General features: G+C 40.9%; 3 protein-coding genes across 6 annotated transcripts in view; 1 reads left to right on the top strand and 2 right to left on the bottom strand.

Moving 5' to 3' along the window:
* LOC113983307 (translation initiation factor IF-2-like) overlaps nt 1-11,803 on the bottom strand; it is a 39,053-nt gene extending 27,250 nt beyond the window's left edge. Inside the window, exons 1-3 of the mRNA XM_039387832.1 lie at nt 11,534-11,803; nt 9,522-9,606; nt 2,751-2,900 (exon numbers count right to left, since the gene is read on the bottom strand). The gene's annotated coding sequence lies outside the window, so the exon portion shown is untranslated. The remainder of the gene's footprint in view (nt 1-2,750; nt 2,901-9,521; nt 9,607-11,533) is intronic.
* On the bottom strand, nt 10,968-11,564 carry LOC120324567 (proline-rich protein 2-like). Its single transcript, XM_039387833.1, has one exon. The coding sequence runs from the start codon at nt 11,562-11,564 to the stop codon at nt 10,968-10,970; it is 597 nt and encodes a 198-aa protein (XP_039243767.1).
* Nucleotides 11,504-25,563, top strand: part of VPS13C (vacuolar protein sorting 13 homolog C) — an 85,321-nt gene continuing 71,261 nt past the window's right edge. For 3 of the 4 annotated variants that reach the window (XM_039387831.1, XM_027712336.2, XM_027712340.2), the window contains exons 1-12: nt 11,504-11,662; nt 13,024-13,067; nt 14,040-14,082; nt 14,811-14,906; nt 15,678-15,779; nt 18,124-18,186; nt 19,708-19,773; nt 21,243-21,352; nt 22,160-22,219; nt 22,819-22,878; nt 23,605-23,685; nt 25,381-25,438. In XM_039387831.1, the coding sequence (XP_039243765.1) occupies nt 11,563-11,662; nt 13,024-13,067; nt 14,040-14,082; nt 14,811-14,906; nt 15,678-15,779; nt 18,124-18,186; nt 19,708-19,773; nt 21,243-21,352; nt 22,160-22,219; nt 22,819-22,878; nt 23,605-23,685; nt 25,381-25,438 (883 nt within the window). In that variant the 5' untranslated portion in view covers nt 11,504-11,562. The remainder of the gene's footprint in view (nt 11,663-13,023; nt 13,068-14,039; nt 14,083-14,810; nt 14,907-15,677; nt 15,780-18,123; nt 18,187-19,707; nt 19,774-21,242; nt 21,353-22,159; nt 22,220-22,818; nt 22,879-23,604; nt 23,686-25,380; nt 25,439-25,563) is intronic. The other variant, XM_027712339.2, reaches the window with a different exon arrangement.

Here is a 25,563-nt window from a genome sequence, read left to right as displayed (position 1 = left end):
GGGTGGCAGGACACTTCAGTGTCTGCTGCCTTAAATTCTTGAGTGTCAAGGAACAGCTTTGTTTAGTTCTGGACAGCTCTGCCTTGGAGAGTGTTATAATTTAAGATGGCTTTTCTCAAAACTGTATGTTGTCAAAGCCGATAACATTTGATGTGCTTATGGGCCAAATTGCTGTGCCATGGGAATCAGTATTATTCCAATGACTTCAAATATTTTTCTTGATCTCAAAAGAAGTAGCATTGCCTTCAGATTTGACCATTTCAATGTCAGAAGTGTATGCAGTGTGTTCATATGAAGTTTAGAGTAGTGGAAGTATCTTCCTAAACTCTGTTAGAGACTGGAGGCGGGCTCCTTTTGTGCTGGTGACAAGTTTCAGAAGCAGGGTGCCATCAAAATTCAGCTCAGCAAAGCTACATTCAGCTCACTGGCTCCATATTTTGTACATAAAAAGCTCCCAGTTTTACCCCATGGAATTTTTCCACAGCAACTAACTCTGAGATTCACAGGCCCCACAGGGCAGAAATCACTCTGCATCTCCATGCTGACTCAGCTTCTTCCAGAGGATCAGGAGATATCTTCCATGTTTGGCAGTCCTTGATGTTAAAGTGAGGACTGGCTGCTCCATTCTTACTAATTGCTTCTCAGTTAATGGGGAATATGCTTTTGAAACAAGTGAGTATCTAATTTTAATTCCACGTAGATCTTATCCTGTGCATTTTAGAGGAATAAAATAAAAATTGAAATGACACAGCCTGTCTGCAGGAGAAGTGTTTAATGTTGGCACAAAACAACTGGGTATCTAACCAGGGCAGAATTTAGGATTATATACAGGTGAGTAAGTTGAATAAGGGCAGCATGGACAGGCAGGCTCCAAGATGTGCTGGAGGTTGCTGTTTAGAGGTTTCAGCTGGATCAAAAACATTTAGTTTGGTATTTTAAAGGATTTTAAAACTGAGATAAAGAAAGGTTTGAAATGAGAGGTTTCTGATCTGGCAGTGGAATTCACATGGATCCCTGTGCCCACGCAGGGAAGCCAGTTATGTGACTAGGATTTGGTGTAATGTGTAAGGTAACACATCTGATGTGTGTCTGTACTTCAGGATTGCTACTTTGAATTCTTAAAATGCATAAACCAAGAGATTTGTCGTTCAGATAATCTGATTTGTACAGACTCCTGCAGCACAGCATGTGAGTGCCTAATTCATGGACAGGTCTGTTATTTAACAGAGTGCCTCTGTTACAGTAACAGCAGACAAAAAGCACATGTGGCTCACTGCTGTCAAAAATGCAGATGCAGAAGCATGGTAAGCAGAGGCTCTTAATTTCTTTCTCATCTGTCAAGTACAACCTTTCACCTAAAAAACCCAATGACATGTAAAAGGTAGTTGCTATGCTATTATTTTTATTAGGTATTATTAAATGGCTTCCTCCTGATAAGGGACAGCTTACAATATGTACAGCAACTTAAAATGCAGTTGGTATCCAGAAGCTTCAGCCTTCCCAAGTCACATATGCTGACTATTCAGAGGGTAATGTTTCCTGGGAAAGGCAAGCTTCTGGAACCAGGCTAAATCTGTGAATAGCTTTAATATTGAATGCTGGTGTTTAGGGTCGTGGAAGATGCTGCAAATGAAGGGTTTGTGTTTCCCAATATTTTCTACAAGTAGTTAACACACAGTCTAGGCCAGGTTGCCCTTCCTGCTTCCCAAGCAACATGGAAAAGGCTGTGGGGACAACTCCCTTTCTACCTAAGAGGTTGGGAAGCCTAGAATACAGCTAGAACTGTCAAAAATCAGCCTGAATTGGACATTGCCAAAGAACTTGATTCTTCTCTCTGTTTTGATGGAGAGCATTTTACTCACACCATAATGAAGAATGAGGAAAAGGAAGTGGCACAGGAGAGCTGTGACAAACAAGGAGTCCCTCTGCTGGAAAGGTGACCAGGACATTGTAGCACAGCTTTCTGATCTGGCACAGTTGTATTACAGCCCTGAAAACCAGGGGTTTAGCACAATCTGAGTGTCAAACTCGACATGTACAACAATGTTATAAACTATCAGGGTTTCACTAAAGCAGTATAAACATTCTCATGATTCTTCTCTCTGGGTGGTGGCAGTGCTGGAGTGTTGCACTACCTGTGGGAAAAAAGGGGTGCAATTCTTGGCTACAACTCAGATACAACTTAAGTGTCTGAGTGTTAGAAAAAGCCAAGGAATACCAAGTTTTAGAGAAAAGGGGAAGGCCAAATATAAGAGTGAAAGTTGAGGCAGACTTTGCTCTTAAAATCAGGCTTGAGCTGCTCAGTATCTATCAGTTGAGAAGAACTACAAAATGCAGAATTAAAGGGCAGGTATGGAGTATTTGAGTTCAAGTACAATATTGAAATATATGTTGTGACTTAACCTTCAAGTGCCTTGCTTGTGGAATAACTGATATCTTGCTACTCACGCTCAGCTGTGTACATACTTCTTGTGTGAGAATCCTGGTATAATGAACACCCAGATTAAACACAGAAAACAATAAAGTTGGAATGGCAAGTGTACTTACCTTCAACTGAAATATGATAACTCTGGAATTAGATAAAGTTGAAAAACAGTACTCGAAAGTTTGTTCTCATGTGAATAGTTTCAACAATTAAGTGGGAATATAAAAATATTCTTCTGTAATGAGAGGTTACAGGAACCCTCAGGCTGTCTTGGCACTCTTGCTGAGGTGTGTGGAAAGATGTGTCTCCACAAGTAGCAGCTTACCTGCTCTTGAGTATGGCCTTGCAGGGTCTGGAGAATGGTGACCCTCTGGGGACACTCACAGGCTGCACGAGTTCAGCTTTGAATTGTGCATTTTGTATCTCTTGAAGAACTCCATCAGTGTGCAAGAGGAACCCTGGGTCAGCTTCCGTGCTAAGGGTAAGGAAAAAAAGAACACATTAGCATTAAAAAGCATGAATTTGCCATAATAGAAGAAACACAAAAATAAACCTGTCAAATACACTATTGGTACTAATAGTGTTATAATTTATTTTAGGATTCCTCCTGTGTTGCACCTGTGTCCCAACTTGTTGAAATGGCTGATGTAACAAGCTGCTACAATCTAGATTGAGGTTGGCATTTTCTGCAGGCTTCTAACTCTGTCTTGCTTTTACTGCCAAAGGTTCAACCACCAGGAACAATAGATAGGGAGACCTTCCTTTTCCTTGCATGGAAATCTCTCTCTTCTTTTTCCTTTTTTCCCCTACCCCACTCTTTCCCTCTTGCTGGCCTGTCCTTTCTTGCCCTTTAGAACGAGATCAACACATAGAAATATGGGCTATCAGGTCATATCCCTCCCCTTTTCATGCAGAATGACCTGAGAATTTATTATGTTGTGTAACTTGTGCAACTAACACTTTGGGTTGGTTTTTTTTATTTTTTGGTGTTGGCTTCTGCTTGCAGATTTTTGAAGACATTTGGGTGAAATTGTGCCCCTTTATACACTGAAAAATATCAAATGCAGAATCTTCTTGATATGTCTATAAATCCCCTCTGCCTTCAAGAACAGACAAGCTTTCAATTAAACAGTCTTTTTTTAAGCCTGTCATAATGGCTAGGCTAAGATTATTTTCAGGAACAAGTCATAACAGACTACATTTTTGAGATTTTTTGGGAACTTCTAACAAACAGTTTCAATTTCTATTTGATTAGTGAACATAATAAAATAATAGGATTAAAGAAGTTCTTTGCATCATTACAAAAAGGGATACAATCAATATATTGTATTACAAACAGCTTTGCTGTATTGAATTGTGTGTGGAAAAGCAAAATCCTCCAGTAACCTCTTTAACCACCCAGCAGTCTGACTATGAACTGTATTATCACATCTGACTTCTTGCTGTTGCTCCTAGTGTTTAATACCAGCTCTTCCCTTAGGGCGACTATAATGTTCACTACCTAGGAATCATTGCTCCTTTCCTGCTCCATTCCTGTGGGAAAAGCCTTCCTTTAGCAAATCCAGCAGCCTTCTCACCTCTCTAGAACTGTACAGAGGTGATGTCAGCACACTCCTGTGTGCAAGGAGAAAAACTCTCCCTCAGGGAAAGGTGGGTCCTTGCAGCCTGGGACAGAGGGAAACCAACTGTTACAAATCTAATTACAATGGTGGGTGTGGAAGGAAGAGCAGTTCAGTATTGCATTCATCTCCAAGGCTTTTTTGTGAAGGTAATTGGATTATTGCTAACAAAGAACCGTAGCAATCACTTATTTTCTGTTGTCATGTTGATTTTTGAAAAGCCTTTAGAATGAAGTTCAAAATGCAAATAATTCAATTCGTTTCTACTGGCAATAACAATTTCTTTTTTTACATAGTGTCTACTTCTAGTTCTTCTGGAGTCTGCTTCTGACTTTATAAAACAATATTGATTTATAAATATTGATATATCATTATTGATACATCTAAGCCAATGGTCAGAGTAGAGTGAAACAGTAGATCCTCATGGTGGGACTACTCTCTTTTAGTTCTGAGTTAATAGCAAGCACTTTGCCCCAGATGCCTGTGACTCCTGTTAACTATACACTGCACATAAATTTCTGTGTGAGAAGTGTAATTCATACTGTGCAACAAATTAAGAAAAAGTCAGCATTTCCAAATTTTGACGTTTTCCTACATTACATGTGATGAAATACGCACAGAAAGTAAACGTGGGGTTTCCAGTGGAAGGAGCAGAGCCACACAAGGCAATCTTTTCAGACTGTGGTATAGTTTATGACAAATTGAGATCCCTTGAATATTATTTTAGGTATTTCCCTATTGTACTTCTACCTCTGATAATATTGTGACCGTGGCTATCAAGTTCATGCCATCCAGATATAAACAGTCCTACTTTATAGGAAAGGCTAATTTCTCATTAGCTCTCCAGACATTATACTACAGACAATTTCATGTGTCCTAAAAGCTGTTTTGTGAAGTGTTGCAAATGCTGCAAAGCTCAGCTGCCACTGACAATTCAGGACCATACAAGAAACGGGCTTTTTTTGGCTTTGTTTGTTTATTTGGACAATGGGAAAGTATAAAAGTTGTGTTTGGTTTCTCCCCTTCTCACGATTCCAATTAATGGTTGGGTTTTTTTCCTCTTATGCTTTTTGATAAGCACCAACAGGTTTGAGCCAAAAAATTGCTGACGAGAATACTGTTTCTCATGAAGTGCTGGGAGTAATTTTTAACACAGGTTAGCTTTGTAACCGAGTTTATAATTTTAGACTTACAGAGGAGACCAGAGAGTCCCACCTGGTGGTGGTTGTGTTCTGTAATGTACATACATTGCCATGAGAGAGAAGTATGGCCTAGAGGAGACACCTGAAGACAACAGCTCTTTGGAATAATACCTGCTGTTTACCATTTATCTTTGAAGCAGGTAGCCCACCTTTATTCAGAGATCTTTTTTTTCAGAGTTTTTCCTGTGACATTTTGCACTTCCTGTTCCTTTTTTCGTTATTATTTTAACTACAAGCAGCACTGTGTAGTTCAGTGAGGCCTGGAGTATGAGGGATTGCCATGAGAAGGAAGAAACTCCTTTTTTTTTTTAAGCTCACAGTAAGTAGGACATTTGGAAATTTTCCTTACTGTGCTAAAGACTGACCTCCACATCTGGGAATTCACTCCATCTGTTAGTAAACAGTAACTGTGCAACCTCCTGCTGTTCTTAACTATTTCCAAATCAAACTGTGGCTGGCAGTAAATAAGTGATTGTGCTACCTTTCAGCATCCCATTTCTTCAATATCAGTCATCACTTTTCCAGAAAAGCCCCTCAGAAAAGGTATCTCTAACAGTTCTATCATTTATGTCTCAGTGGGTTTTGCTGGAGGACTGTTCCAATGTACAAGTGCAAAGAACTGAAATTTTTAGGAAGTGAAATGGCTTGGCTTTGGATTAATAGATGTTTGTGAGTGCTTTCACAATTACTAAGTTCCAATTCTTATCCAGTGAATGAAATTACACTTGTAATTTAAAATCACATGTGTTTGCTCCAGTCTAGACTGTTATTGCTTCCTTCCCCAATTAAAGGCAATGTACTCATTAAAATAAGCACATTTTTATTTCAACTAATTTTCTTACGTAGTTAGTGGCTCTTTCATCTTCACAGCACATCACTGAATCAGAAAGCTGTGATTCTCAGAAACACTGTCAAATAAAGCCCTCATGAAAAATCAAGTTAGATTCTACTTAAGATAGAACCGAGATGTTTTTTGAAGACTCTTTTACTGAGGATAAAATACAGCAATGTAATTTATATTCCAAATCTCAGCTGGTATGAGATGGATGTGATCAATCCTGATAAGACAGACTAAGCCTCCTGGCATAGAGATTTCATGCAGAAATGCAGATTCTAATTAATAAATCTCTTAGGTGCAGATAAGGTGCAGTACTCCCTTGAAAACCACCTGGCATAGTCCAATTGTCTATGGAGTTACCCTCATCCATGGATACAGCATTATTTCTCACCATGTGGTATGTACACTGTGCTGTCCTTGTTTTTTCTAATCACATGAAAGCTATAAAAAGCTTTGGGTCTAGGCTTTTAACAAAGAACAGTCAGTGGGAATTTGTGTGGGTTTGTTTTTTTTTTTTTCCATGTAGATTTCTCTGAGAAATTGTTCATAGTAGCCAGAGAGGACAATTTCATGCAAGGTTAGAGGATAATGGGAAAGGTTGCACATTTATTTATTTATTTAGAAACAGATGTGGCATTTTTATAGGGGAAAAATGTAATCGTTGTGTCAGGATTTAGACAACATATTTGGCTTAAAATTACCCTGAGAAACAAAACTGGGGTTTCTGCAGATGATTGAGGTTATTTTGATGAAGAAGACAGGCTTCCATTTGCACGTCACTTAGTTCTTACATATTTGTGCATGGCAAGTCTTTTATGCTTTATTGTTAAATCAGAGAGAGGACACACAGTGAAAGAGTGGCAGAGCTTTTGCAGATGTCACTTCTCCTCTGGGAGCTGAGACTCTCCAGCTGCCAGCAGGGAAAAGGGAAAGCAGATTGCTGTGTGTTGGCATTTTTTATGTGTGTCAGACATCTTAACATATCTTAATCTGTTGGTTTTACTGCTAATATAACAGTGTTGCAAAACTTTCTGAGAATTATCTTATTGTTACTTAGCAGTTTTCTAAGTAATAGCAGTTATTTTAACTATTCTTCTAGTAATGTAATGTGGGAGTTTATTTGAGTATTTGACATAACTGCTTAAACTCCTTTTGGTTTTGCTTATTTTCTACAAGTGCATTCAGCACTGAAATCTCCTATGTATTACTTAGAAACAAGCTTAAAAACAGTGAAAAATGAAGTTACTATAAAATTTTTAAATCAAAAGGTAAATAAGATTAAACCCCATATCAAATACTGTTATTTCTGCAAATACTAAACTTTGCTTTAGGAAAGGCAATATCATGCATATTGATCTCTTCCATCTGTCAGGTCCAAAAATATGTGCCTTAAATATATAGTTGCCTCCAAGATTGTAGCAATGAAAAGTTGCAGGAAGGGAAATCCTCGATAGCTGGAGATAATAAAACACCCCCCATAATCAGAGTCAATAAGGCACTGGCTGCTCAGAGAAGCTGTGGCAGATTTTGGAGGTTTTCAGAAGTTGTCCAAACACAGCCCTTGGCCTGATGGAACTCATCCCAAGTCCTCTCCCCTCTGTAGACTTGGTGATGAGAGTTGATGCAACATTACCTGGCTGATTTCCCCCCTTCTGTTTAGGGAGGCACACTGGTAAAACTTGCCATCTGTTCCCTTGCTAACACTCAGATGGCTGGAGAGTTTATAACATTAAAGCAGTCAAACAGGAGAAGAAAGCTTGGCTATTGAGCCACCAGTCCATGTCCCCACCCCAGACTGGCACTAGAACTGCTGTGACTGGGATTTATTTATGCATGTAAGATGGTGCAACAGGCAACACTAAACAAGTGTTTGCTGCTGTAGTCTGTAATTCTGTTCATACAACTGAAGCTTTAACTGATACTTCCAGTGCAGGTTTCCTGTCTTTTTTTAGGTTTCAATTTTTGGTAGAGGTTTCCCCTAAGAGGTGTGATCAAATCTTGCCACATAAATAGCAAACCCACAGTGTTATAGTGTTGTACCTATAATTTCTATTTAGTAAATTAGTATCCAGTGATGGAATCATCAAATCCTCTTGTTTAACCAAGTGCTACAATAATATACAAGGAGCCTCCACACATCAACCAGAACAAGTTTTTGATGACTTTCAGCTGAGTAAAACTAAGGATTCTATTCAAATTTATCAAGCCAGTCATGTCTATTCAATGCTGGTATTTAGAAAAAATGAGTAGAATGCAGGGGTTTTTCCCTAGGGAGAATGAACCTTATCTGTGTATGCAATGAAACGTAAGCAAACACCAATATTTCTGTTTGTCCTGTGTCTGTTCTCCTGGATACAGAACTCCTACGTCATGTATCTGTGTATGAGGGGTTTTTGGGGTGGTTTCCCTCCCCCCCCCATTTTGGACTGTTTACCTTTTTCATTGAGAACACACAAGGAATGGTATCTGCCAACAGACAGAGCATTAATGTCATTTTTAAGGAGCAAGGAAAGCTCAGGCAGACTAACAAAGGATTATCTGGTAACAGAGGTGCAAAAATATGTATCTTTATTTTCAAGTAATATATATTAAAGCTGCCACGTTCACAGGGTTTCCACTCTTAATTCCATTCCATTTTCCTTTTGTTTTCTGAAATCTATGTAGGATTTACTGAAACAGGGTATCTGACACAAATGTGGCTACCTGGGGTTCTTTTCCAGGTCGAATCCCATTACTTCAAGAGCAATTTTTGATCCCCTGTGTTTGCTAGGAAAGGATAGAATCATTTAGGTTGGAAAGGACCTTTAAGATCATGGAGTCCAACCTTTCACCCTGCCCAGGCCACCACTAAACCATGTCCCAAGAGCCACATCTACAGGTCTTTTGAGTGCCTGCAGGGATGGGGACTCTGCCACTCCCCTGGGCAGCCTCTTCCAATGCTTGATAACCCTTTGGGGAAGAAATTTTTCTTAATATCCTACCTAACCCTCCCCTGGCACAACTTGAGGCCATTTCCTCAAATTTTAAGACAATTTTAAAAATTCACAGAGTTCTTTAAGTTCTTCAGGTAAACACTTTAGTCAATCAGGATATTATTTAACCACACACAAGCTATTTTCTTGTGGTTTTCAACACCCTTTATAGTTGTGATTAACTTTTCTCTGTTTTTTTAGCTGTGCAGAAATTATGACCATCATGAAAAGTGAAGTAGAAAATGGATATATCATCCTGGCTGTATTTTATAATTGTTACAGAGAAAATGTAATACCACTGATATGCATGATTGTTCTTAAACTTACATGCACTAAGAGCATGAACTGCCACTGGTCAGCCAGTACTTTTGCTCAAACTGTAGTGATTCAGCTGGGCTTTGTATATACAGAAGATAAGTCTTTCAAAATTTCACTTTAAAAAGATCACAAATGAAAATTTATTACCTAATAGAAGGGCAGCAGGAGCTCTATTCACAATTTTCCTGACTTGTCACTTCCTTAGGATGGGAATAGCTTTGAACAGCCAACACTGCACAAAACAAGGAAACAAATAAATTGAATATAAAATGTAATTTATGTGGTTTCTATAGTTTACCTAAAGAGCAATTAGCTTATCTGAAGCTAAATAGACACAAAATGAGAATCCAGTAATATTTTATTAAAACTCTGTCCTCTACTTCAAATATTAGAATACGCAGAAATCAATTAATTGGTGAAGAACTTTTATGCTCAGATATGTTGGGGCAATACTGCAATAGGGTATTTAACAGTCCTTGTGCAAGAACTGCCACTGTACATGGGAGAAAAAGGCTTCCAGTGTGCACTGATCCATCATGGCAATTATGGAAGAGCACAAGGAGAGACCTTCCACTGCTGAACCTCCCGAGCATTTCTGTGCTGCTTCTCCAGCACTGTCACCTTCCCCAGTCAAATCTGATCCAGACCATTGTGTTTAACAGCTGCTGCAGGCCTGAACTTTGGCCTTTGTGGCATAAGGGTCTGACTTATCCTTTGAATCCTTGGTGTTAAAAACTGCTTGCAAGAAAGGTAGGCATGTACGTATGTTATAGTAATGGGGTCCAGGTGTGCCTTTTGTCTCTTACAGTGTGAGAAAAGGTGATAAATCCTCTTGTGCTGCTTGGACTGGACTCTATGGTTTATCACATACAGTGTAACAAGCCAAAAATGCATTTGACACATCATTATTTGGGTGAGGTGATCACTGTAAAGTCAAAGGAGATCCTAGCAAAGCTCTGTGCAGAGCTCAACTGCAGCAAGAGGGAGCTTGTACGCCTGACATACAGGCTGTGACAGAACCAGAGGAACAGTCGCTGATGGACCTGTCCATTGTCAGCTTATTTACTTTCTTTCCCTCAGGTATTTGTGGTTCTGTAACATCCTCTTGCACCAAGCTCACAGTATATTTGTGCACTGTTTAAAGCAGTATACGTCTCACCCTGATCATACTCATGTGGTCTTGATGTATTTTCTTATACCTTTGAGGTTGAATCCTATCACTAATAATTGATTTCCTTTCTCTGGAACACATTTTTAGATAGAATGTGCCATTTTGAGCTACAAAGTGCTGTGCCTAGGAGTTCAGAATGACTTTACAGAACCAGTTTGAGATTAGTTCCCTGAGATTTAAAACCTTGTTCCAGGGTTGACCTGCAGGTTCATGACACAGAGTAGCTCTTACCTGTTTTGTCTAAAGTGCTATTAACTCTCAAAAAGCTGGGGTTTGTGATTTTTTTGTCACTTGTGTTCCCTTCCTCTGTGAGTTTCTGTGTCACCTGAACTGCTAGATTAGCAGTTTTAATAGCTTAATTAATAGTTTTAAAATAAGAATTTTTTTTTTTTTTTGGAGCCGTAGTCACAAGCCACGTCCCGTCAATCCCAGAGGAACAGAGGGTTCACCCTGGGGTGGCATCGGCCCCGCACAGGCGGTACCTGAGGGGGCCTGGGGGGCTGAGGGGGCCCGGCTACAGTCCAGGGCTGCCGAGGAGCCGGGGACAGGACGGTGCCGCGGGTGAGGGGCCGGGAACGGGGCAGGACGGTGTCGGTGACACAGGATGGTGGCCGCGGGCGCGGAGCCGAGCGCGGGGCCGGGGACAGGGCCGGGACGGGGCCGGGACGGAGCCGCGGCCGCTCCTCCCTCACGCGGAGGATTCGCCGCGGCTGTGGCGGCGCCGGCCCCGCGCCGCACGGGGGCGCCTCTCGCCGCCGCCCGGCCCTGCCCGCCCCGCTGCCACAGCCCAGCCCGGGCCCGCGGCTCCGTCCGTACCCGGCACCGGCACCGGCAGCACTCCGGCTCCCCGGCACCGGCAACACTCCGGCTCCCCCGCCCCGCCAGCCCGGCAGGCGCTGGGCCGCGCCCCGCCCCGTCACCTGACTGCGGGGGGCGCGCCGCGCTGGGTCACGCCGCGCCCGCCGCCCCCTCCCCGCGCTCCGCTCACCTCCCGCCGGCTGAGGGGCCGCCTCCGCCATGGTCCTGGAGTCGGTGGTGGCGGATCTGCTGAACCGCTTCCTGGGCGACTATGTGGAGAACCTGAACAAGTCCCAGCTCAAGCTGGGCATATGGGGCGGTAAGGAGCCCCCTCCCGCCGCGTCTCGCTGGCCGCGGTTCCCCCGTGAGGGGTTCGCGGGCCGCGGGGCCGCCGTCCGCTCCGAGGGGCGGGCGGTGGGTTTGCGGCCCCCTGTGAGGAGAGGGCGAGGTGCGGGGCCGCGGGCCGTGGTGAGGGACGGGCAGTGTGTGGGTCCGTGCCCCTCCCAGAGGGGCGCTCGGTGCGTGTTCCCCCGTGAGGGGCGGTCGGTGTGTTGTTCTCCTGTGAGGGGCGGTGGGTCCGTGGCCGTCCCGGAGGGGCAGTCGGTGTTTCTTCCCCCGTGAGGGGCGGTCGGTCTGTGCCCCTGGTGGGCCGGCGGTCGCTGTGAGCCCGCGGACTCTGCCCCCCGCCTCGGTCGGGCTGTGGGGCGCTCGGCCCCGGAGCTCTGAGGGAGGAAACCTTGCACAGCGATAACCCCCCCGTTTTCTCTTTCCCGCCGTGCTGGGTGGAAGCAGGAGGGTGCTGCCGGGGCTGTGGGCGCTCCGCTCCGCGCCCGGGTGTCGGTGCAGCCCGTGGGGGGCTCGGGGGCCGCGTCTGTGCAAATACCGCGTGTGGAGCACCGGGACAGCGCAGGAACGGGGAGCGGCTGTTCCAGTGACTGTATCGAGCATTTCAGCTCGCTACTCTGTAGCCATGTAAAAACCAGCCCAAGTGCTGCCTGGAGGAGCTGGCTTGGTTTGGGTGCCTCCCGTGCGCGAGGGATGAGGCTTTTCTCGTGACCTTATTTACGCTCTTACCATGTATTGCAAGTGTTTTAACATTTGTGCAATATTAATACCTATATTTAAAATGGATTATAGCTCTAAGGAATCTAGCATTTAAGCACTAAGAGGTATATTACATGTGCTCTCCACGGCTATAATTCTGTGCCCGTGTTTCCTATGGAAATCCAATTATGTTGCCTACGTCAGGAAAAGTTAATGTGTTTGTGTAAACAGGCATGTGTTTTTGTGGCTCTGTGATTCATGCTTTTTCTGTTACGTGAAATCGTGAAAAACAAGGTACAATTTTCCAAGTCTGCCCTACAATGATAGAACTGTAGCGATCATTCACGACTATGTGGATAATAAGAACAACTCTTATTATTGTGGGTGTATTTAAGAGTGGAAACATGCAGACATCTAAGTTGGTGATATTTTTGTCATCTCTTCCACCTGAAAATTTGTCTATTATCAGTGTTTAGTGACTGTTACAAATTACACATTTATTGTGCTATTCTGTAACTACGATAAGCAGTATTTTATTTATGTATACCTGGGAGGGTCGTAGTTGTGTTCCTTGTTCCAACTTACATAATACTTTAAGTCCCATGTTCTGTTTTTATCTTTATTTTTTCTGAACAGGTAATGTGGCACTTGACAATTTACAGATCAAGGAGAATGCATTAGTAAGTAATAACTTTAAAAATTGTTTTTATGGGTCTGAAGACTAAGTTGTAGGATAAAATATTGTTTGCTATAGCATCACAAAAGCATACACAGTGCCCTTTTTTGCTGGTTATTGAAAGTAAGTTCTTGGTTCACTGCTTCTAATTTTTTTCATGTTACTGGAACAGAGAAAAACAGAAGCTGTGGTTGAAAAACAAGAAGTATCTTGCATTAAGTACCCGTGTTGCTGTCTGGAAAAACAAATGACTTGGCTGATTTTCATGTTCTTTAATTGAGCTAACGAACACCTGCATTGCTGAGAGAATCTCACTCCAATATTTATTGTGCTTCAAGCTTCACTAAAGAGAACTGTTACTCTTCTGTGCATTGAAAACACATTGGATCTTTGTATGACCTAATCATTGGTTTCCCTTCACTGTTCTGAAGTTTCACTTTTACTTGCCCATTTCATCCATTCCTGATAACTTTGTTGTACTTTAAAAAACTCTCTACAAATATCTTCATAAGGTGGTAGATAAAAAAAAAGGAAGGAAGTGTTGCCTACTTTGTACAGCCATTCCTTCTTCTGGGGGTTGATTAAGATTCCAGCAGTTCTGAGTTAGAAAAATGCAAAGTCACTAGTGTGTCTGACCAGAGCTGAGAGTGTGCCAAGACAAATGCAGGAACTTAAAACAAGGGATATTTCCGGTGGCTTTACATTTGCAGTGTGTTAGATTTCTATGCAGAAGTAATTAAGGGAAGGTCAGTATTTTACACCATTTTTAGAGAATTAGCCTACACCTTCTTGAAAAAGAAGGGATTAAAGGAATGTGATATGATCCAACTTTTTCTTTTTTCCCCCTAATTTGCATGTCTGCTGCTGTCTGGATTATTTTTGTTTTCCTCTTAAGATTTTTCTGCCAGAAAAGAAGTAGCTTTTCATTTCTGTATGTAGACCCAAGCTTATCTTTAAAATCTTTTTTTATTTACAGAGTGAACTGGATGTACCTTTTAGAATAAAAGTTGGTCAGATAGGTAAGTTTTAGTTCCGATGCAAGTATTGAAATGGAAATTGTAACACAGGCTTTAAGGTCAGTCCTGCCCCTGAATTTCTTTGATGAAGCTTTCTGAAGTGTAGCTGTGCTCACTCCTGAAAGTAGCACAGAAATTCAGTGTGTCTACCGTGGATGTTATCTGGCAAACCCTGTTTGTGTAACTTTCCAGGTTGGTATGAAAAACATGTCTGAGAAGTTCTTCCTGGGTGATCAAGGGAGCTGTTTAGTACAGACATGACTCTTTAAAGGAGTGATTAGGACTATGAGGAATTTAAGTAAGATTCCCGAAGCTGACAGATATGCCAAAGGTTTAGGAACTCTTAGTTAGATGTTTTTTTAAAAATTTCCTTTCTCTGGTGGTCAGCATTGCTTTTTCACATGAAACAATGTGTATATATGTTGCATTTTTTCTTCTACTTCCCTGGGAAAATCATGTTCATCCCAGTGAATTGAACTCCAGTCATGATCTCAGGTTTTGATATGAAGTATTCTGACTCAAACTGCAACTTTTTGCTCAAAACTTATGTTTCCTCTGCATATGTTTTATCACTTCAAGGGCTTTATAAAATGTTCAGGCCCACATGTTTTACTTTCCAAGATATTGAGGACATCAGGATATAGGGCTAATCCTCTTCAGTTCCTGAGGGCTTGTTTGGACTAAGCACAGTAGATTTTTGTTCTGATGTGATTTTTATCTGCTTTGTTTAGATAAACTTACTCTGAAGATTCCTTGGAAGAATCTCTATGGAGAGGCAGTTGTTGCAACTCTAGAAGGCTTATATCTTCTGATAGTTCCTGGAGCAAGTATGTGAACTCTTCTTACAGCAGTTAAATAATGGGAAAGAAAAATCTCTCAGGGTACCATGTAACTGGGTATAGAACAGCAAGTAGCTCGTGTGAGCTGCCACTTCTACATTCAGTTCCCTCAGGGAAGTTTCTAGACAAATGTTGACAAGTTAGTAGACAAGGGTGGGAGAAAACAGCACCTGTTGCTTTTATGGAGATCCTTGATTGTATCCATTCCAAGTTCAATTCAACGGCCAAGTTTCCTCTAAAATGTGTTTATCCTGAATCCAGTTTTCTGGCATGGTTTAGAGCTTTGGCTGTTGCATGATATAGTTTATCTGCTTCTAACTGGCAAGAGTTGCAAGTAGTAATTCCATTAGTATTGTTTTTAGGGAGAGGGAAGAGGATCAGAGAACTTGATTAGTTTTCTCTGAAATCAGAACCTCTGGTACGTTTGAGGAAACTTGCAAATTTATACAATATCAAATATATGTGTAGTAGAACTTACAAACCTGTGGCTATATTGCCACAGACCACACCTAGGGGTTTAATTTCCACAGATGAATTCTCCTGTGAAGTAATGCTGAATGGTTGGTACGATCCTGTTGTGTCTTACTGTGTGAAAAATAACAATTTGGAGGCTGAAAGCAGCATTCAGCAACAAAACCTGGAACAGGCTTTGCCTCAAATGAGGTGTTTTGCAGTGTAATGTATATGGTATGTGCTCCTTGATAATGCATTTATATGACTTGGGAATTAGGGTTAAAGCTGTCCCAACTTGACTTACAGGTGTTAAATATGATGCAGAGAAGGAAGAAAAATACTTGCAGGATAATAAACAAAAGGAACTGGCAAGAATTGAAGAAGCCTTGCAGAAAGCAGCAGAAAAAGGTACTGAGTTAATGATGCAAATCTCCAGTGGAATTTGAGGACTTAAGCTGTGCTATGAAAGACAAGTTCTGATTTGTGATTGACTTCATAAATCTTGTTTTTTCAAGTGTCTAGGTAATCTTACTACAGTGCTTTGAAAAGCCTGTTTCCTCTAAAGCTTGAAGAAAGTGTTATTTGTTTGTTTAACATTTGTTTATCCAGTCAGATTCCATGGGAAACGGGAATTTGATAGTGTAGGATGTCTTTTTTATCCTTTTCCTTCTTTTTTTTTCCCCCTTAAACCTCTAAGGGAACAGGACTGACTATAGAAACTGCATTGCATGAGGCTAATGTTGTTATCTTGGTGTAGATCCTCAATAATAGCTGTTTAACTGTGTGTTTTAGAGGTGCATGGGGTAGGTTGTTCTTTGCTGAAAGGAATCTATCTGGGAATGGTCAGGCTTGTGAAGTTTTGCTGCAGCAGCGCTTTCATTTCAGTTTCTGCTGTCCTTTCCTGAGGTACTGGGTTTGGACTGGTTTGGGAATTGAGACTCTGGAGCAGGAAATAATTCATGAGACAAGGAAACAATTGAGCATGAACATAGGAAACTTAAAATTTAGCTCTAGGTCATAAAAAATGTTAGAGGTTCAATTATAGGTTAAAATAATTGATATTTAAGTCTAGTTAGCCTGATTTATGGTGGTGGGTTTTGTTTGTTTGTTTTGCTGTTGTTTGCTTATATTGTTGTAACAAATACCTTTCATAAAATTATGATATAAATGAGGCTTGTTTGGACAGAACCCAAGCTCAGAACCAATGACAGGTAGCTGCATATGTTGGAGGAGGAAGTTCTCACTGAAGTTTTCGTCTGAAGTGAGACCTGTTTGTTGGCTGGTATAATGGTTCTTAAGATGCATTTCCAGGGTAGCTGTAATAGTGCAGGTCTTGGAAAAGTTACTGAAAATGAGATGATGCTTCAAACACTTGGAAAAACACTTGGGTGTAATCTCTTTGCTTGTTTAATTTTCCAGTTATAGGAGAGCCTACTGCCTTTTTTCCTGCTCTGCTAGTTTGAGAGGTACATTTGCAGTTCCTTCAGACAGCAATCTGACAGTCTGTTTGCAGTGAAGAAAGCAGCTTTGCCTTATTTCTTGTCTTTATTCTGCCAGAAGTGGTATGAGAGCTGAGGCAGCTCCAGTGAAAGAATTTTGCAGCCATTCCTTCCTCCTGGGGCAAAGGAATGTTGGTGGAGGTTTAACCTCAGTTGTGTAGCACTTGTAAAGCAGCAGGACTTCAGCCCAAGTTCTTGGCACCAGAAGCAATGGGATGAAGGGATAATATACCAAGATGAATTTAACCTAATAGGCACTGCTTGAGATAATTCCATTTCTGGAACTTCATATAATCGAGTGAGTCTGTGCACCTGTGGGTTTGTAAGGCTTTTGAAAAAAATCAATGTACAGAAAATGGTGCCTCAGTAGCTGAACTCCTTATATAAAGAACAAGAAATTAGATTTAGTCATGTTTTGCAGTTTTAAAGTTTCAACCTTGAGAAGGAAAAGCCGGAGGAACATTTAAATTGGATTGTTTTGAACTCCAGCTGGAGATGTTCTGTTACTGTGTGATTGTATTTCAGTGATAGCTGTTTGTGTTCTGGTGTTGTGCTGGAATATTGTACTCAGGAGGACCTGTGTAGATCTTGCTTGAGCAGGTCCTTTGCCTTTGCTGGATACAGAAACCTACTGTACCATACTGAACCATAAAATTGCCCTACTGAACCATAAAATTCTAAGAACTCAGCTCTCTGTAGGCTTTTAAGACCACACAATACTGCTGAAAATCTAGGAAATATGTGGAACAGGAAGTTGTCAGGGTTCATGAATTCTCATCTGTATTTTCTTTTCTGCTTAGTACTCAATTTATAGTAATGTGTTTAGAATCTTGATTCAGTACTTGGATTTAAGAGTCTCTTAGTATAAATAGTTCTGGGGATATTTTCTTTTGACATGCTATTCAAATATTGAGCAAAATGATCATGTCACTGGGGGCAGCACAGTGGGATGGGGAAGTGGAAACTGCTGACACGATCTGATGAAACTATTTTCTTTTTTAAGAAACAATCCCTGTCTGTATCAAGCCTCATATGGAGACCAAAGCTTGCAGGTCTTGTCTTTTGCTGGTTATAAGAAAAAATGAAAATTGCATGATTTTCCTGTGTAGGTAATCTTGGAAAGCAGATGTTCTGAAGTGGCTTTGGCTGTCACATACTGTAATGGAAATACTAACGTGTCAGAAAGGTTTTGTGAACTTAACATTCTTTTAAACCAAATGCCCTTTTCGTTATTTGCTGCCATGTGGACCAAGGCACTCACTCCCAAGATTCCCTGTATGGGTTGGAGAGTCTGGTTTACAAGGACACCAAGCCTGGTGGGTATGCATGGTTAGTTACCTTTTGCACCCCCCTCCAAAGCAGCCAAATGGAGCAATGAGAAAACAATACTTGTTTGTAAACCTCCACATATTGGTGGTTCTAGAAAAGTGGAGTCTTGCAATGACTGGTCCTCTTTTAATAGAGTAGCTGTTCAAGATGCTTGAAAGACCACTTAAAGAGATTTCCATCAATCAGCTGATGGAGCTCAAGAATGCTGACAATATTCTGCTGTAGTTTTACAAGACTATCTTTAGCTGTTTGTAAAGTAGAGAGTAATTACCCTGACTTAATGTGTCTGGGCTTAAGATAAAGGAAGTTCAGGCTGTCTTGAAACCGTGGACAAACTGAACCACAGCAGGCTGAAGGCATTGCCATGCTCTCCCCTGGTTCTGTGGATTTGGATTGCTCTCAAGGAAACAGCTTCCACTGAAGTTCAGAGGAACTGTGGTTGTGTTGTACCTGCTGTATTTTTAATTTCTCTAACCAAATTTTCAGGCACTTAGACTTAGCCAAAATTACTTACTGGGTTTTTATCTTAGCACAGGTTTAGAATGAGCTTAAAAACCCACGTTTAGTTTGCCTATGGTAATGGTGTGGGTGATCAAGAGGACAATCACATTGCCTTAGTTTTGTCATACATGGCAGTGAAAGCCTGAGACCTACAAATTCATAGTAAGTGAAGGAAGCTGTCCTCTTAAAATACCATTTATAGGGTATTACTTGTAATGTTAGAAGGAACCATCCAAAAGGAAACATTTCTATTTGCCATAGTTTTTACTTTTTATTATTTGTAGAGTGATCACCTTACCTGCAAGACAGGGTGAAGTCTTAGCAGGCAATTTCTCCTCTTTTATTTGAACAGGCCTGCAAATGGCAGGAGTTGTTCCCCCAGTAGGTGCAGTTACACTTGCTGCCTTCTCTTCAGTGGGATCCACCCTCCTGGTGCTGCAGCCTCCTGAAGATAAGCACAGGCAGCACTGCTGCCCAGTGCCTTCCCCCAGAGAGGGGGAAGAAACAGTCAACTCACCAAACTGGTTTGCTTTAGAATTGGGCAAAAGCACGAGCATTATTTAATTATTGAAAGTTGTGATAGTCATCATTTGTGTGCAAACAAGGGAATTTAGTGTCATGTAGAGCTTTTAGTCATCATTTCTGTCTGCCTGTTTTGCAGTTACTTGATTATTCTTTCAGGTTACTTTCAGACCATACCGTTGATTAGCATGAGAATCATATTGAAAAGTTCTCGTTGGGTTTCCACATATATTTCAAATATCTCAGCTTGGAAGTTATGCCCTTATGTGGTAGAAGCTTCTTGTAGATTTATATCTTATGCTGTAAGAAGTAGCTACTTCCTTAACAGATCTGAATTTCTTAAAGCTTTTAATGAGACCTTGCTAAGGCTTTATGCTTTAAGACAAGCTAAACTTTTCTTCCATGTTTTCTTATGCTTTCTTACATTTCTGCTTTACTAACTTGAATTTTATCCTTTTCCCAAAAAATTGCTTGCACTGGCAAAGGACGTAAGCGTAAAAAGTACAAAAAGCATTTTAAGAGACCCTTTAAAGGTCATGACCACTCAAAAGGTGGGTAACAGTTATATGGCTTTTAACTTTAAGACTTCCTTCTTTTTGCTTTGTATTAGTTTTGCATAGTCTTGGCTATCCGTGCCGTGATACCTTTTTTTCTGCTGTTTGAAAGAGAGGACATAAATTGGAGAGCTCTTTTTTTACTGTTTATCCATTCTCTGGATTCAGTGAGGCTGAAGAGAGTCCTTGATTCTCTCTTTTTGGGTAGTTCTGGCTTTTTTTTAATTAGTATTGTTTTGATATCTACTAATAGAGAGTGGGAGTGTGAAAAAATAATTAACAGGAGGAAATGTGAGTTGCATGTAAAAGTGATACAATGTTTTGGTTTCTTCTGAGTTCCTGACTAATTTTTTTCAGTTGAAATCAAACACTCAAATTGTGTGATATCACATTCAATAGCAAAGTCTTTTTGTTTTTAAATGGATTTATTGAGCCTCTCTTAAAGCTTTAAAAGAAATTATCCCCTCATTATAGCAAGATGTCCAAAGTCAGATTCCTGTGGCGTGCAGAGTGCGTTGCATGTTAACAAAGGTGCTTGGATAGCCATGGCTATTTCTTCAGCTTGAGCCATCTATAGCATTTCCAACAAAAATGTACAAGCTTGGCAGGCTCATTAGTGGCATTCGCTGGAGCAGGCACTTTGTGAGGAGGGCACTGTTCAGTGCAGCCTGTCAGGCCAGCTGGAGAACAAGCTGCTCATCCAGCCATGGTACAGGGGAAGTGTTCAGACACTCAGCCTGAGAGAACAATTTAGAGTCATGTCACTAGAATATTACTCCTTGTTTTGGCACGTGTACATTTGTCCCTGGTGGGATGCTGGGCTGCTGTGGGTGTGCAGTTCCTGCTGCCCTGCCTCGTGCAGCAGAAATCCCAGTATCCCTGTGTGCCACAGCCAAGTCTGATATGGACCTCACTTAAATGCTCACAGTGTAAGTCCAGTGAAGGAGAAATGGAATATTTCAGAGTAACTGTTGGTTTTCATTTATGATGTCCCAGCTTTTTAATTTTCTCTGACAGTGTTGTATGAAAGGCTTTAAGGGACTTGTCTCTTATTGTTGCAAGTCTCATCCTCATCTGGTTATTCAAGGGTATTTTGTGCTAAATTACACTGTCTTATCTATTTGCTTGTTGAAACCCCCACTTAATCACTGAGGGACTTAGAAAACCTTTTACCTTGAAAGGAGTGGGGAGAAATATATTAATCCACAACTTGCTGTGAGCTAAACTGTTTTGACTGAAACCTAAATGTCTGTTTTCTTATGGTTGTGTTGGACACAGGCAGCTGACAACACATCTTCAGAATATGAATATGCAGAAAAGGAACAAAAAAGCAAATATGTAATCTAAGTAAGGGAAAACTTAAATTAGAGGAAACATTATATTTACATTGGTGTAGTTGTTGGTGTGGTTAAATCCAAGATGCAATTACTAAACTGAATGCTGCTTTTTAAAAATTCTATTTTTAGACAAACCAAAGGAGGAGAAGAAGGATACTTTCTTAGAAAAGCTTGCAACTCAAGTTATAAAAAATGTGCAAGTCAAAATCACGGGCATTCATGTTAAATATGAAGATGATGTAAGTAACTGGACCATAGTTCCTTCATCCCCCCAACTGGCTATTCCATAGAGAGAAACTGTTCTCTGTCACCTTGAAAAAGTTGATTTCTTCTGCACCTCTTCAAGTAAAGCACCCCAGACATGACTAAATGCCAGAAATATGAATATGTGAAACAGATATTGTCCCTTTCCCCTTGTCCAGTGCTGTCTTGCTCACCACAAGTGGATGGTGGCTGTTCTCACATCTCAGTGTGTGCAGTTGATGTAGAGCTTTTCAGTGCCCTGAGTGGAATCCAGAAGGCAGAAACTGGTGGGTTTGTGGATGAGCCTGAAGGCAACACTTAAGTGACAAATGAGAATGTTTATATGAACCGAACAGATATTATTCCAGTCTGGTTCCAGCTTCCTTTAGGAAAATGATAAAGCAGTTTGTGATGAGATAATTGAACGTAGAAGAATAGCATTGGATAATAGTGTTTCTCAAACCTTTCTGGGGACTGTTTTCAGAGGCATTACATTTAAAAAGGTTGAAGGACTGGCTGTCATAAAATGATATAGCTGAGATGTGGTGCCCTGTAGTTCTTAGTTCTTTCCTATATGAAGATGTTAAAAGCCAAAAGGAAGTTTTCAGTTGAACTGAAGGCCTAAGTCTTTACACTGCAGCCATGTTGGTTTAGGCCCGTCTTAGGGCATTCCAAGAATGTTTCAGCCAGAATAACTAAGCAAAGGAAGGCTCTCATAACAGCTCAGGATTTCAATCAACTTTAAATGACCCAGCTGTTTGCAGCAAGAGAATTAAATGTCTGTTGTCGTTCTGTTTTTGCAGCTCACAGACCCGCAGTGTCCAATTTCCCTGGGGATGACGTTGGGCGAGCTCAGTTTGCTGGTAATTGTGTGAATGCCCATTCTTGTGTTTGCAATTCACTTGTCTTTGGAGCAGCAGAAAGGAGAAGTAACGTATTAAGAAGATGCAGTGACAGGATGCAAACAGCTGGCAGCCAAGACAGTCTTTTATTCGGGCAAATAGTATCTGCAGTGTGAGCAAGCAGAGGGAAGAGGATGGAGGGACATCACACCTTCCCAGACCTGTGATTTGTTCTAATGACCTCAGTAATCCTTAAAGCTGAATATCTTCCTTTCATAGGGCTGGTTATTTCCAGGCCTAATAAATTAGGGCAAACATCACATTGTGATGATGAAGAATGTGGTATTTTGCCAGGCCTTGTGAGAAATGGGGAGAGAAAATTTCAGCTAACCTCTGTTTGCCTTAATTGTTACTGATTTTATGGATAGGATAAGGAGCTGAATATCAGAATATACTCAAATTTTTATACTATTTTGACTTGTGTGTATGCAGTCTAGAGAAACTGGCATTTGTGATCATGTAGCACCCAAATGATGCATTTTTTGCTTGAAAGTGTAGGGTGAACCCACAAGTGTGTAACTAAGATGCACAAAATTACTTCTATCACTTTGAACTTTTAGACAACAAACGAGAACTGGAAACCTTCTATTCTGAATGAGGCTGCAAAAATAATATACAAGGTAACGTATTTTGGTTTTTATCCTGCACAAGTGAAGAAATCACCTGATCTATAGAGTAGTCATCTGGGGTTCTAAAAAAAGTTGGAAAAGTAGTTTGTTTTATGAATTCTCCTGTTTATTTTGTTGTGTGTTTAAGCAGAAGTAGAGCACAAATAACTGGCTTTATTAAGGCATAACTTTAAGCTCCATGGTTTAAATAGTTTCCCTTGAATGCGAATGCTGATCCCCTCATTAGGTGTATTACACAGCAAGTCTGCATGGAAACTGGGATTTCAATAGGTTGCCAAATTGCCATTTCCCACCCCAGTTTGTATTCCTAAGGTAACTGGGATTGTGGCAGCTGAGCAGTCTCTGTTCTCCCTGCCCAGCCCCTCCAACCATCCCCCCAGCCTGTGTTGAAAGGAGTGTGCAGAGACCTAAGGAATTACAGGGACGAGATAAGAAGGGTTTAATAGTCCTGGTTCCTTCATTATGCCGAGTATCAGTTTTGTGCTCCCGCTCCCCTGAAATCCAGAGCCATGTTTAACAGATGTGCATGAACTTGTGCTTTAGGAACTTGCTTTTCAGCAGTTCAGTTTTCATTTCAAAATCGTATTGTAGGATTAAATGGTGGCTTTGCTGTCCAGTCTGCTTTCCTTTGTTTTCTGTTTCCACAAATGGAAAGCCAAGCTGTGGGACAGTTGAATCCAGGGTTGCAACGTGTCGCCTGTTTTCTGTCCTGTGCAGCTGCTGTGCCTGGACAGCCTCAGTGCCTATTGGAATGTCCACAGCACAATGTACTACCATGGCTCCCGGGAGCAGATCCTGGTAAGATCCTGCAGCAGAACTGGAATTCTGCTGCTCTTGGAGTATTCAAAACTGAGTTCTACCCCACTCCTCACTCTTTGGTCAGCTGTACTCAGGGTCATATGTTAATCCACAGCTAATAGTTGTTTGTGAACCTCATTTGTTATCAACCCCTATTCAGAAATGATAAGTTTTTCAGCCACTGTGTTTATGAAGGTGTTCTCTGTGTCCTTGTACAATACTGTGTGTTTACTTTTTTCTCTTGTGCTCATCTTTTACAGATATCTTTATTTTTGTTTCATTTTGCCCTTAGCAAAATCTGCACTTAACCTGGTGAGCTTGGTTCTGACATGGAAGGTTGAATCAAAACTGTGAAGTGCTTAAAACTATCCAGTTGTTTAATAAAAAACAGCCAGCTGTTTAATAATAGCCAAGTTACTTCAGCATTACCTGTCTGTGGATGTTTTCTCCTTGATTCTCTCACACTTCAGTCCTTTTTGCTTCAGATTTTTAAAACAACTGAGGAACTGAGCAGATAGCAAATAATATGTCTTTTTTAGTAATGTTGTGTTAAATGCCTGCATGCATTTTGTGTGTAATCTTTAGTGCAGCTTGTTTCCTGCAGAGCAAGGTCTTTCATCCAGACAGGCTGCTTTGGTCTTAATTTTATCAGCATCATCAGCAAATCAGATTTATCATAGTAGCTAATTGGTCCATGTTGTAGTAAGAATAAGCTGTGTAATCTGTAGCAATCTGCTACTTTTGTAGAACAGTCCTCAGATTCAAATAACATGACTATATGGCTGGTGGTGAGATTAGCTCCTTATCCTTAATCTCATAGAAGTTTAACTTGTATTAATATAGATCAGCAGGTGGGAAATAGGTTGAAATATAAATACTTTTAATGAGAAAATGTACCTTTTATAAAATACAGACCAGTTTTTAAATAAAGAACTGGGAAAAGAATTAGGCTGAAGAAAATTGCTGTTAGTAAATATTTTCCTGGTCAAAACAACTCAATGTTGATGGTTTTCCTAAAATATGAAGGGGAACAAGCACTGCATCTGCCTTCATGTAATAGCTGGTATGTTTGCCTTCCTAAAAGCAGGCTTCCTGCTTGGGCTGGTTGTGCCACTGCAATTCTGAAATGTATTTGGGCATGAATAAAGCATTCTCAAGAAATTGCCTAAAAATTACAGCATCAGGCAGACCTCATTTTCAATTAAGTCTTAGTTTCAGCATGATGTTCCTCAGGCTTCTTGGCTGTTCAGTTATGTTCCTGACTTCTTTCTGTCTTTTAATTCCTCTCATACTTGCAGAATAGGCTCAAGTGGCCTCCTTATGTGTTAAACATGAGGAAGGGTAGAATGTGAATAGATGCTCCTGCTACTTACAAGGGGTTTAAAAACTAATGATTGATCTTTTATGCTTTCGTGAGTGCACACATGAACTGTGTTTCTACATTAACACATATTTATTGCAAGATTTAGAAGTCGAATAAAAACTGCGCTAACGTTCCACTTCATACAAGAAGCTTAAAATTCTTTTTTAACCTGCTATATTTAAACCCTTCACTCTGAAGTGCTTGTGCTATATTAGATTTCCCATTTAGGGGGAGGAGGCCCTTGTAAAATACGTGTGTACTCAAAGCTTAAGAGAGCTGTAAACAAGTAAAGCTCCTGAGCAATTGCTAGACAGTGTCATATTCCTTTGCAGGATCAGCTGAAAAGAGGAATTCCATGTGGTGGTAACCAGCCAGAAGATTACCAGTACAGTAAGTCAGCTGGGGATGGGTGAATATAAACTGTCCTGAGTGTGTTGGTGTGCAACAGCCTCACCTGATGGTGCCTGTGTGCTTGTTGATAATTCTGGGTTATCCTCATTGTTGGTAAGAATTGC

Source organism: Pipra filicauda, unplaced genomic scaffold, assembly GCF_003945595.2.
Source record: "Pipra filicauda isolate LSUMZ 115617 unplaced genomic scaffold, ASM394559v2 scaffold590_size258242_pilon, whole genome shotgun sequence".
Lineage (NCBI taxonomy): Eukaryota > Metazoa > Chordata > Aves > Passeriformes > Pipridae > Pipra > Pipra filicauda.
Note: the sequence above shows the minus strand (reverse complement) of the source record. Positions and strands in the feature narration are given on the sequence as shown.